This window comes from Epargyreus clarus, unplaced genomic scaffold (genome assembly GCF_041222505.1).
Source record: "Epargyreus clarus isolate Ecla_fem2 unplaced genomic scaffold, WU_Ecla_fem_2.2 ptg000014l, whole genome shotgun sequence".
In the NCBI taxonomy this organism is placed as follows: Eukaryota; Metazoa; Arthropoda; class Insecta; order Lepidoptera; family Hesperiidae; genus Epargyreus; species Epargyreus clarus.
Genome location: NW_027332222.1, coordinates 16,385,552 through 16,398,447, shown reverse-complemented (window position 1 = coordinate 16,398,447; position 12,896 = coordinate 16,385,552). Strand labels below are relative to the sequence as shown.

Sequence of the window (12,896 nt, the reverse complement as noted above, 5' to 3'; positions counted from 1 at the left end):
CCCCTGCCTATCGTAAGAGGCGACTAAAAGGGGGCTTCCGGGGTTGCGGCCGGCAAGAGTGGGAGCTCGAACCGCCCGGCCAGCAACCCCGGGATGGACGGCGGTATATCGTCGCATACCGTCGTGAACACCAGATGGTGTGGGGAGTTTCAAACTCACCTAGCCGGAGCCCGACGGGGCAACGCGCCAAGTGGACTCCGGTTGCGTTCCGTTGGAGATCCCGGAGTCCTCCACGCAGCGCCGAGGTCGGCCACCGGGGGGGTTTTAGTGCGGTAAGAATCCCACATAACCCCGTGCCGCTCCCACGGCATAAAGTACCTTTTCAAGGTTTCCCCCTCGTCAAGAAATAAAATGGTAAATCAAATTATAAGAGGCATAAATTAAAATGGTACTTGACCCACAATATAATAACCACATACCAATTGTTGATTCTGCTTTGACAAATGGTTAACTGGTAAAAGATGCTTATAACCCATTAAGCTCTTGTATCACATAACTAAATGATATCACCATGTTTATAATATTTACATGACATATATCAAGTGATAATATCCCTTCAACGGAATATCACTATCAACGGAAATGTATCATAAAAGACAAAAAAAAAGTACTAAGTATATGAAATATTCCACAGAAATATGGAAGCATTTTGTTAAAAATATTTACCAAACAAAAATGTGTATTTATGCAGATTTTCATTCACTTCAAAAATGATACACTCACTATTATTTTGCACTCTACACTTTTTAATCTTAACGAAGGTATGTTACGTTTTGAAGGTGGTAGAACCCTTTGTGGTTCGACTCCGGCGGCACCACCGCCACACCTATTTCTACCTAACAACAGCAGTGTTAGGCGCTGCTGTGTTCCGGTTTGAAGGGTGTGGTTAGGGAGACAGATTTTTCCGAGGCGTTCCAGCTTAGTCCTCAGGGATAGCGGCGCATCTGTGGCCGACCTCAGGTGGGAATATCTAATCCTATCTGGGATTGATTACAGATGTCTATGGGCGGCAGTAGCTACTTACCATCAGGTGGACTGTATGCTCGTCTGCTACTCCTATATTATAAAAAAAATGTTAATTTTGAGACTACCAACAAATTAATTCCAAAAAGGACCTAATGCTATTCATCCTTCATCCTTAACTCTACCACCTTGTTCCAGGCAATGCTGTTCTACGCGCCGCGGTGGCTGTGGAAGTCCTGGGAGGGTGGCAAGATCCGTGCGCTGATGATGGACCTGGACGTGGGCGTGTGCACGGAGATCGAGAAGAAGACGAAGAAGAAGCTCATCCTCGACTACCTGTGGGAGAACCTGCGTTACCACAACTGGTGGGCGTACCGGTACTACACGTGCGAGGCGCTTGCTCTTATCAACGTTATAGGTGCGTTTGCCTTCCACGTTGCTTTGTTTTATTAATTGAAGGTTTTTTTTTATAATATAGGAGTGGCAGACGAACATACAGTCCACCTAATGGTAAGTGGCTACTGCCGCCCAACGACATCTGTAATCAACCCCAGATAGTATTAGATATTCCTACCTGAGGTCAGCTACAGATGCGCCGCTACCCCTGATGATTAAGCTGGAATGCCATAAAGTATATCTTCCTTACCACACCCTTCGAACCAGAACCCAGCAGCACTATGAGGCAGAAATGGGTGTGGCGGTGGTTCCGCCGGAGTCGAACCACAAAGGGTTTAAATGTACTAACCATAATACTACATACAGTTGTCTATTTACATTTTGAAAAACAAACAACAGACATGAACCTCATCATTCATCGATTGGAAAAGTCAAGGGTCTCCAACTGCTGAACAAATAAAACCAGAAGGGGTTGTAAAGGGAGTTTTATGTTTGTATTTAATTCAATATTGTGATTTACAACCGCGAGGCACGCACTAGTTGGCGATTCAGGGCGCCGCTCGCGACAGATGGCATACTGATATATCTGAAAGATAGAGGCCACGAAAACAGCGGTTGAACAAAGCTTGTGTCACAAAAGTGAAGGTGGTGGAAACCTTTGTGGTTCGCACTACCGCTACACCTATTTTTGCTCAACAACAGCAGTGTTAAGCACTGCTGTGTTCTAGTTTGAAGGGTATGGTAAGTGAGACATACTTTTCCGAGGCGTTCCAGCTTAATCCTCAGAGTTAGTGGCGTATCTGTGACCGACTTCAGGTTGGAATATCTAATCCTATCTGGGGTTGATTACACATGTCCATGGCCGGCAGTAGCCACTTACCATGTCTCTTACCATTACCTACCAGCCATTACGTACCATAAGGCAGAAATAGGTGTGGCGGTGGTGCCACCGGTGTCGAACCACAAAAGGCCAACTTTAAATAATTTTAATAAGACATTAAAATTGACTATATAAACAATAGCTGGCAGTAGTACAAATCGCTGGTTTTGTGGCGTTGCGTGTTCAGAAATGCGCGGACAGCAAATTCCGCTCGCGCTGCGTCGTTTTTGTTATTGGAAACGCCGGAAGCAGGTTTCATGCTGCTGTAGAATATTAAGCTAACGTCCTCTTTGTGTACTATACTATTGCTCAAGATTCGATCTGTTTTCGCCCGTTATTCATAATCAATCGATCCACATTTTATCTACCAAAGATCGTTTGATACTGTCTAGTATGAAGAAATTGTCGGATGGAAGTTTAGTGATTAAATGTGTACCTAAGACACTAAGGGTGGGTTGCACCATGAAACTTTAACGTTAACATAAGCCTAACCAGCCATCAAACCTATTCGAGCTATTCCCCACCATGCTTAGATTACTTTTGTTACTGTTAATATGATATTATAACGAATGTTATTATGTTAACCGGTCGATTAAAATTATTGTTTTTGACTTCCGTATCTGTCACAATTCCGTCTCTATCAACGTAGAATAAAAATTGTGGTGACAGTGAGACAAATGGCGTTAATGATAAAAAACATTTTTTTTACATTTTGCTGTCGTAAAAGTTATTTATAGTTAACTTTCACGCAAACTTTTAACGAGCCTTCTGTGCAATCCACCCTTAGACACACGAGGCATTAGGCATGACATTTTAACATACTTTTCTTTATAATATGGAGCTGCTACTCCATGAGTCCACCGGATGGTAAGTGGCTACTGCCGCCCATGGACATCTGTAATCGACCCCAGGTAGGATTGCATATTCCTACCTGGTCGGCCACAGATGCGCCGCTACCCCTGAAGAGCCGGAACGCCTCGGAAAAGTATGTCTCCCTTACCACACCCTTCAAACCAGAACACAGAAGCGCTTAACACTGCTGTTATGAGTCAGAAATAGGTGTGGCGGTGGTACCGCCGGAGACGAACCACAAAGAGTTTTACCACCTTCAGAATACCAACTTTTATATGGTGCCGTTAGATTCGTCTAAATTGTGGAAGGGAGAAAGGCTTTATTTTTAAGCATTTTAAGCAGGAAGCGGAATTTGTTTTGTAACAATTAGCTAGTTATTAAAATAGTTTTTTGGCCAACAGGGCAAATGTTTCTGATGAACCGCTTCTTCGACGGCGAGTTCCTGACGTTCGGGCTGGACGTCATCGCCTACATGGAGTCTGACCAGGAGGACCGAGTCGACCCCATGATTTATATATTCCCGAGGTGAGTGTAGCCTACACGTAGGGTTGCCAACCATACTTTATAATAACGTATCCTACTTTTTTTGGTAATTATAATTTGGGTAATTTTTTGGTAATTATACTTTATACTTTTGCATATCAATAAAGTATGTGAAAATACTTTATTTCCAACGTTTACTGCGATGCATAGAATATTTATGTGTAACAGAAATTCACGTGAATATGAATCAAAAAAGAAATTACAGAGAGGTTCAATAACTTTAAGCTTCAACAACAATACTTTTTCTGGGACTGGGGTTCAGGGACTGAATTCGGGATATTAGCAGGATATTTTCACAACAATAACAGTGCAGTGATAGGCTAGTGGTTAAAAAATTCGGCCTCTTGATAGAGAGGTCCAAGATTCAAATCCCAACCTATGATTTTTCAACGTTATTGCTTATTATCAATGAAGATAAACATCGTGAGGAAACCTGCATACCTGAAAAAAAAGTTTTCAAAGATTTGTGGGGTCTACCAATTCGCACTTGGCCAGCGCGGTGGACTGGCCTAATCCTTCTCATTCTGAGAGGAGAACCATGCCCAGCAGTGGGACAGTAATAGATTTATGGGGTATCACGTTATCTAAGAATAATAAATAAATATAATAACTATTCTATAAATGTAAAAACTTCTAACGCTAATTCCAATAATAACTACTGTGTCTAAGATTATCAAAATATTTTATTTTTAGGCTTCACCCAAAGGGTAAAACGGAACGCTAATAGTAAAACCTCCGCTTTCTGTCCATATGTCACAGGACTATCGTAGACCGTTATAGACTCTTTATATTTTTACCGTAGTAGCCGTAAATAAATGTAATGTAAATAAATAATCTTAAAAATAAATGGGGGTCGCCATACAAGAAACCGGTATTTTGTAACTCTTTCGCGTCATCTAGGGAACCGAAATAGGTATAGGGTAGACAATTTAAATTTTCACAATGTTTCTTTGGAGTTTGGCTGCTATGATATTATGTATAAAACAATAATTAAAAATGTTGTAGTGTGGTACGGATTATAGAACCCTCTGTACCTTTACCATGAGTTTTTACGTTTTGACAAATATGACTGTTTTTGTATTTGTTTACGTATTTGCCCATACAAATTCCAATCAGCGCCCCTAGCGGTTTGTATCAGAACTATAGTGACAGTAACGTAACATTAAATGTCTAAATTGACAAAATGGCGCGGATTATGCATTGTCTCTCTTTTTTGCGAACATGTAAGGCAGACAAAAATACTTGAGCACTTACTTATTGTTACGTTTACTCAGTCTACTGAAGCAAACGGAAAAGAATAATGGATTGAGTAAACGTAACGTAAAATTGTGGGATGTTTTGAAAACTTATGGTAAGGGTACTTACTGTATTTGTTTTGTACCCAATCTGTGAACGTAACATATACTCGTAGGCAGTTAGAAGGCTGACTTGAAGTCGGTAAAAAGGACATAGTTTGTGAACACCGAAAGGTTTCTTCTCGTGCTTAAAATGGCCATTGTATTTATTAACCTAGTTTTTTGTTTACATAATGTATTTGCTTAGCTTTGGCTCCAAAGTTGTAATTACCGCCTGTTATAACCTTAAACTTGCCAATGCAAATATCGCTCTTACAAAAGTGTTTGCAAAGAATGGATACAATGAAAAAACGTTGTTATAAATGGGGAACTTAATTTCCACTCTATTTTCATCGAAAACGAATAATTAAATTATCAGCTGGAGTAAATTCTTTGTGATTTTTTTGGAAATGGTACTTTATAAAAATCCGGTGTTCGCCTCTCTTTAAACGACTCGGCCACTTTAAAAAAGTTTTTTACGAGTACTCTAGATGGCGCTGTTCTCGAGATCAAGGTATTTTTAATTTAGCGAAAAAATATTTGATGTTTTGTTTACTTCCTCATATAAAAGCATATTCCCAGAATAAATTGGAAATTCTTTTTTTATTCCATAATATTAGGATTATTTTTAGTGCTACAAATAAATTATTACGGATTAAGAACTTGGGAGAAGGATTTATTTATATTCATATTAAATTAGTTTTACTATCTGTTACAGGATGGTAAAGTGCACTCTATTCAACAAGTTTGGATCATCTGGCGAGGTGGAGAGGCATGACGCCCTCTGCATCCTACCACTCAACGTTGTCAACGAGAAGATCTACGTGTTCCTATGGTTCTGGTTCGTGTTACTAGGCATCCTCACCTTTATCACCCTGATATACCGGGTGGTTATCATATTCTCGCCCAGAATGCGAGTATATATGATGAGGATGCGATTCCGACTCGTCAGGCGAGACAACGTCGACACAATCGTCAGGAGAAGTAAAATGGGTGACTGGTACCTATTGTACATCCTCGGGGAGAACCTGGACTCCGTGATCTTCAGGGACATCATGCACGAATTCGCCAATAAGCTCAACCACAACTATCAACACCACATCCACGGCGTCCCAGACGCGTGACCTCCGATCCCGGGGTGGGTGTTCCACACGTGACTGACGTCCTTGCAGCGCGACATGGACCCGCCTGTCTAAGTGCGTTGTAATTCAATAATTGTGTAAAGACTTTAAAGTTATGCGTTTGATCGCACGTTAACGAGTGTGGGCCAAGTCGGCTGCCTTGAGGCACCCCTCGCCCGCGTTGGACAATAAATTATGCGGAGTGTATAAATGATATCAAAGACTTCTTTTATCGATTTGTAATCGTAACAGTGCAATTTAAACACGCAATGATAGATTGTACTTAATCTTTAAGAACGTGATCTCAGGATGAATCCTATCGAAAGCCTTTTTAAAGTCTACAATGACGGCTATCCCGTTAGAGTATCTAGTGTTCAATTTTTAGAAGTATTTTTACTCATAGTTCGCCGCTCGTAGTGACTGTTGGTTGAGGCAGCTTCGTTTCTTTCTACACTAGCTAATTAATAATCGAAGATAAGCACATGGACAGCACACAACTTATCTTTTTACACGATTTCTCACTTGCCAGGGATTTGACAGACCAAATTAATAAATTAAAGCAATAATTAATGGATCTATAAGTATTCTAGAATTAGTAATTAAAGGAGGATAAAGTTTGGAGAAATATTTATAAATTAAAAAGCAATCAACTTTAGTCGAGCGTCTATCGTGTCGGACATTTTCACTGATGTACTTAGCTTTTGCGCGCCAAAAGACATTTTACTTTAAATTTATAGACGCTTAAATGACCAATACACGAAATGATACAATAATTACTAAATTATAATTCATTTTCATGGTGTTACTTTAGTCAAGTCGACTTTAAAGACTAAAATTAAATTGCCTTCTTTTATGAAAAAGCAAAATAACATTGTTTTGCTCATTTGTGAACCAAGTGAACTTTACGCAAGTGAAAATATTGTACTCAGTTTTCTGTAAGAGCCATAGAAATCTTAATGATTTTGTTGATATGTATTCATATAATTATATCTAAAATATGTAAACCTTGGAATGCTTACAATTTATATGTTTATTAATTTGTTAATTGTTGAGTATATTGAAGAATTTAAAATATGTATTTGTATGAAATTTAACCATAACATAGCAATGTTTATACATATATATGTATATGATTTAAATAGGAGTATTCCAGGGAACTTTATAAATTTAAAAGGAAGTAATGAGATCAATCTTAGTTGTGACTAATATATTGCCTCGTGTTATAGAATTATGGAATCGTTGGAGAAACTGTTGTGTTTATTAGTAGGTATAATTGTAAATGTAAAAAGGTTATTTGTCTGTAACAATGTGAGTAACACTAGTGACGCGACGTTTTTCGTTAACTGAAATAATTTAGCTGACGTGAACTTACTAGGACTCTTAATAAAAATTATAATTAAATTCAATAAACGTAACATCAACTGTTATACCGTAGTACGAGTTAACTGTTAGTAAACCGATCATTTTCGTTAGATAGAGACATATAAAATCCTAAACAGGGTCCTAGTATAGTTTAAGATGTTTTCATTTTCAACATAGCTCTGCAAAATTCATCTTATGTTATTTAAAATTCAATGAATAAAACCAACGCTTACCACAGAAAAAAAGCAGACATAACTTGATACTTAGTATGATTTATAGCTGAATTCGTTTGCAGAGTTAATTGTTGATGGTTCATAAGCATCAGGCATTTATAATTAATCACTTGTAAAGGTGATCAAATAAATGTAAATAATTTGAAGGTTTCCAAGAAGAACAATAATAATCGCAGAATGTGACGATAAAATAGGGAATTGTTATGATGATAAGATACACTGCCATTCATATCTATAAACTTTTGTAAGTAATGTTGTAAATAAAAGAGATGAAAAACGAGATAATACCGAAAGTATAGTTATCCAAGAGACAACTTAAGTTGGTATTGGAATTTTGGAAATTCCAGTTAAACTCTTGGCCTAAAGATTGTTTACATTTATTCCGTTTGAGAATGTATTAATACCGTATAGTTTATTTACAAGTATTGCAAAGGCGTTCAACAGTATTGTATTATGTAGTGGTAAACGCCAAATATCGTGCCAAAGCGTTATGGAATACTAGAGGAAGGTGGAAGAAGCAAGGAAGTTACCACGGAAGATATGAAAATAAATAATGGAAACTATACGCTATTTTATTTTATGCCTTCAACCCTTCTTTTAACCTTTTGCTATTTTTAAGACTGGTTTCACCACCACTGCCACGTTTATTTTTGATGACACTTTCAAAAGCTGCTTACTTCTTGACATGATTTATTCGGTGGTCGACATTGGGAACAATCTTAACTATAGTATTATTTTGAGTTGATTATAGACAAATGTCCAAGGACGGTAGAGACCATTTATAAAAAAATAACAACAAAGAGGACAAGCTAAATAAAACCCTTTAAAAATAGGTAGACTGCTGGTCTTCATCAATCATAACTGTTCTCCTCAAAAAGAACATTAGCAAAGGGAGATATGCCATGCGGTCATGCTCCACCAGTCTTAATTTATAACTTATATATATGCAAGATGTTAAGAACTTCGAGAACGTCATTCAGAATACGTGTAGCGCCATCTCTTGTCGAGTAGCGGGAAGTTGCCATAATACTACACCAATAAAAACACGCTCCTAATATATAATATACCCACTTAGGATATTCCAAAAACAAACAAAAGTGTATTTTTAATTTTGCCTTACTTTCTTTCTTGGACTCTACGAGTATTCCATTTCTTTGATGCACAAAAATGCATTAACTTCCGGTGATGGCATACATTGCCTAACATATACGAGTACCATAATAAGAATCGTATTTTTTAAGATAAGAAATGTTACATTTATTTTAAACACTCTGTAGTATAAACGAAAGTACAAGTTCTTTTATTAGTTAAGGGCAGTCGATCGCAGGACAACAGTCTGGGAAGAGCTTCGTGGTGTCCTCCACCAACTTGCACGGATGCTGTACTACACTCACACCGCATCTGCAAAAGGAAATACTTTTTTAAAGCTTACTCCTTATGGGGCAATTAGAAAAAAATAACAACAAATACTAAACATAAAAAAAAAACATGGGCGTCGTCATACAAGAAACCGTTTTCGCCGTTTTTCGCTCTATTGAACCGTTTGGTAAACACGGTTGAAATTTTTACAATGCAATAAAAATTAAAAATATAAAATAAATAAATAAATGGTGTCACGGACCGCTTCCTGTGCTACTCCACCTTTGGCCATTTACCAAATTTGAATTTTTTTAAGTTGAATGAAGAATTTTTTTAACCATGTTTTTCAATACGATATTAAAATTTACCGTGATGAGGTACCAGGGTAATAGATTTGTAGAGGAGGTCGTTCTTTCAAAGATATTAATATTATTATGCATCTCTCTCACTCTAAACGTGTGCAGCAGAGTATGAGTGAGATGCAAAAACAGAATACAGTTGGTTCTATTCATATTTTGCATCTCGCATTCTCTATCTTCGCATGTCAGCGAGCGAGTGAGACAAAATAGTACGCGAATGTGATGCCATCTATTGAGTATTCATCGGTTATCGATGTGCATTATATGTTAAAAAGATCTCGCTGTTGGAATAGTATAACTTTTCCAAATAAAGAATACCGAAAATTACGACGATAATGCTAACATTCAATAAGTTTTGAAATTATCGGTATTATATTACAGTTATGTAGAACCGGAGGGTCGAACTTTTGAATTTGGTCAACATTATAGTATAGGTACGTTACGTTTGGCGGGAAATATCGCATCAATAATTCGCAGATACGAAAAAGGTTTATCAGGTGTTGCTAACCAACATAATTACATAGATAAGTAAAGATTACTCGCTCCTAACAAGAAAATGTTCCCAGTTTTGAGAATTGAAATAGTTGCGTGAAAACTAACCGTCCCTAAAATATTTGAAATAATTATTTATTTATTATGTAAATTACGCAGTATTTATTCGTAAATTTTCTCTAAAAATGTTTTTATTTGTCAAGAATTCAAAAAAAGAACTTACTAATAAGCTGTTTGTGACTTCATTCAATTTCAAGGCGGCGAAGTATCTTTACTAATCTATGCATATTTTTTGTAAAATATTGAAAAAACATCTGTGATAATAAGTAACGAAAAGATAAATAAGTAACGTAAATAAACATGTTTTTTTTTAAAAAACTACCATAAAAATAATGCTTTTTAAAATTATTGCACGTAAGTAATAACCAGTGAATTGAAGGCGTGAAAATTACAATTTGAATAGTGAATTTATTTATTGTCAAGATGTTTCTTTTAATTATTTTAAAATAGCGGATAGAGAATTTGTTTTGCTCATATATTCAGGTTATATATTATGTTAATAGAAAGACTTCAAGGACAGAGCACTACCATGAGTTTACAAAAGTATTACTCGCTAGCGACTGCGTAAAATAAATGTATGAAAAATTGTACAGCGCCTCTGGTGGTTACTCGTAGAACTAAAATCCGTAGTGGCGTAACTCGATTCGTATAAAAACCTATCGAAATCAAATCGCTAGCGAATGTCATTATGATCTATTGCCATACAAATTCGGTCCCATGAGTCATTAATTTGACAGACGTTGTCAAGAAATACCGTAACGATAGTAGTTATGTTATTCACTAGCAAAATGACAATAGTTTTCTATTTACAATTTCTATAGTGGCGTTTCTATGCCAACTCATGGTAGTGCTCGTTCGATCACCTACGTAATTCTATACGTCATACGGTATATTGATTTGATTAATGTTTGTTGAATACTTCGTCGTGTCCATATAAAAGAACAAATAACACGAATTCTATTAACACGTCTAGGATTCGGGAAAAAATATGTATCAGCGCATAGTTATCTAATCTCTCATTTACTGGTACCTTTTTTATAATATAGAAGTAGCTGACGAGTATGCAGTCCACCTGTAAGTGGCTACTGCCGCCCATGGACTTCTGTAATCAACGCCAGATAGGATTAGATATTCCTACCTGAGTTCGGCCACAGATGAACCGCTACCCCTGAGGACTAAACTGGAACGCCTCGGTAAGTATGTCTCCCTTACTACACACTTCAAACCAGAAGACAGCGGCGCTTAACGCTACTGTTATAAGGCAGATGTAGGTGTAGCGGTGGTGCCTTCGCAGTCGAACCACAAAGGGTTGTGCCACCTTCACATCCTACTACCTACTAACAGACATAAAGCAAACTTTTTGTATTATTGGATTAGCAAACCAAAATTTAGTCAAGCTAAGTATCAACACTAGATAGGATTAGATATTAATGATGTATTTAACACCGATTAAAAACAGCCCTACTCGGGGTAGGCCACAGATGCGTTTATACTGTTGAGGGCTAAATTGGAACGCCTCGGATAAGTATGGAACACAGTAACGCTAAACACTGATGTTATAAGGCAGAAATATGTGTGACGGCCTTCGGAGATGAAGCACATAGGTGCCAACAACTTAAATCCTGCTTAACATCGCTCACGGATGCGTTGCTATACCTGAGAACTAAAATAAAACGCCTCGCATAGGTATGTCCTTATAAGTCCGCGTAAAACTGCTAGTCCGCTCTGAATATAGAAATATCGAGTCGCCATAGCAAATTGTACGACCCTGCTCGCAACAACTTCATTGCGGACTAGCGGCTTGGCGCGGACTATACCCCACTAAGTGATATTCCATTAAATACTATACATACGTCTCAATTTGAACGTTAGCAAGTCGGCAGTTGTATTTCAAGCAGGAAGAACTAGAAGAAGCAGACCCGCCAAGCGGTATCACCTCATCCAGCTCCCTAATATAACAGCCTTCTGCATTACCTACAAAATATTAACCGTTACAGACATCACACTGATTCATGTACAAGCCACATATATTTATGTATAACAGGAGTAGCAGACGAGCATGCAGTTCACCTGATGGTAAGTGGCAACCTTATCCTACAATAAATGAATTGAATTGACTTGGTTACTGCCGCCCATGGCCATCTGTAATCAACGCCAGATAGGATTAGATATTCCTACCTGAGGTCGGCCACAGATGCGCCGCTATCCTTGAGGAAGCTGGAACGCCTCGGAAAAGTATGTCTTCCTTACCACACCCGTCAAACCAGAACGTAGCAACGTTTAACACTGCTGTTATAGGCAGATATAGAAGGCGGTGTGGCGGTGGTGACACGGGAGTTGAACCACAAAGGTTTCTAGCACCATTAAATCCACTAAAGTTAATGAAAATTTTAGGTCTATCATTGTAGGTACATTACCAGCAATGATGTCATTGTCATTCATTGCTGGTATGTATATGCGTTTATATACCGGTTTAAGTGGGCAACTCTACCGATTTGGTACTCGTATTATAACGTTCGAGACCACTGATTGCAGCAAAGACGAGACACTGTTCAACAAAAAAAAAACATTTTCCTAGCCAATATATTATGGTTACTTACTGAATTTCTCAGGTTTTGGCTCCAAAGGTGCAATGGACAACGCCGCCAGGGCCACAGAGGTCACCGCGAGAAACACGACCAGTTCACGATACATGGTTACTCAAAATGTCTATTAAAGCACAGCTAAAGCTTAATATAGTGTGCACACGGATAAAGTGCAGAAGAATAATTGGCAAAGTGCAAGTCGAACTCGCACATGGAGGGTTCTGTACCACCAAAATGTTCATCATTTAGTATTTGTTAATGAAATATATGGATTGTGGAAATTTGAATTGTCTACCTATTACAAATTCAAATTCAAATTCAAATTCAAAATTCAAATTCAAAATTCAAACACAGATT

The 12,896-nt window shown here is 37.8% G+C and overlaps 2 protein-coding genes across 6 annotated transcripts in view; one reads left to right on the top strand and one right to left on the bottom strand.

The window, feature by feature from the left end:
- Positions 1-8,247, top strand: part of shakB (Innexin family member shaking B) — an 89,235-nt gene extending 80,988 nt beyond the window's left edge. For all 5 annotated transcript variants that reach the window (XM_073079282.1, XM_073079281.1, XM_073079278.1 and 2 more), the window contains 3 exons: positions 1,162-1,381; positions 3,493-3,616; positions 5,687-8,247. In XM_073079282.1, coding sequence (XP_072935383.1) covers positions 1,162-1,381; positions 3,493-3,616; positions 5,687-6,092 — 750 coding nt within the window. In that variant the 3' untranslated portion in view covers positions 6,093-8,247. The remainder of the gene's footprint in view (positions 1-1,161; positions 1,382-3,492; positions 3,617-5,686) is intronic.
- A 669-nt stretch (positions 8,248-8,916) lies between these two features.
- Positions 8,917-12,671, bottom strand: LOC140747291 (U-megalopygitoxin(1)-Mo1-like). The gene is made up of 3 exons (XM_073079621.1): positions 12,555-12,671; positions 11,808-11,928; positions 8,917-9,085 (listed from the first exon to the last, which is right to left on the bottom strand). The coding sequence occupies exons 1-3, from the start codon at positions 12,646-12,648 to the stop codon at positions 8,992-8,994; spliced, it is 309 nt and encodes a 102-aa protein (XP_072935722.1). The 5' UTR covers positions 12,649-12,671; the 3' UTR covers positions 8,917-8,991.
- Positions 12,672-12,896: the final 225 nt, after the last annotated feature.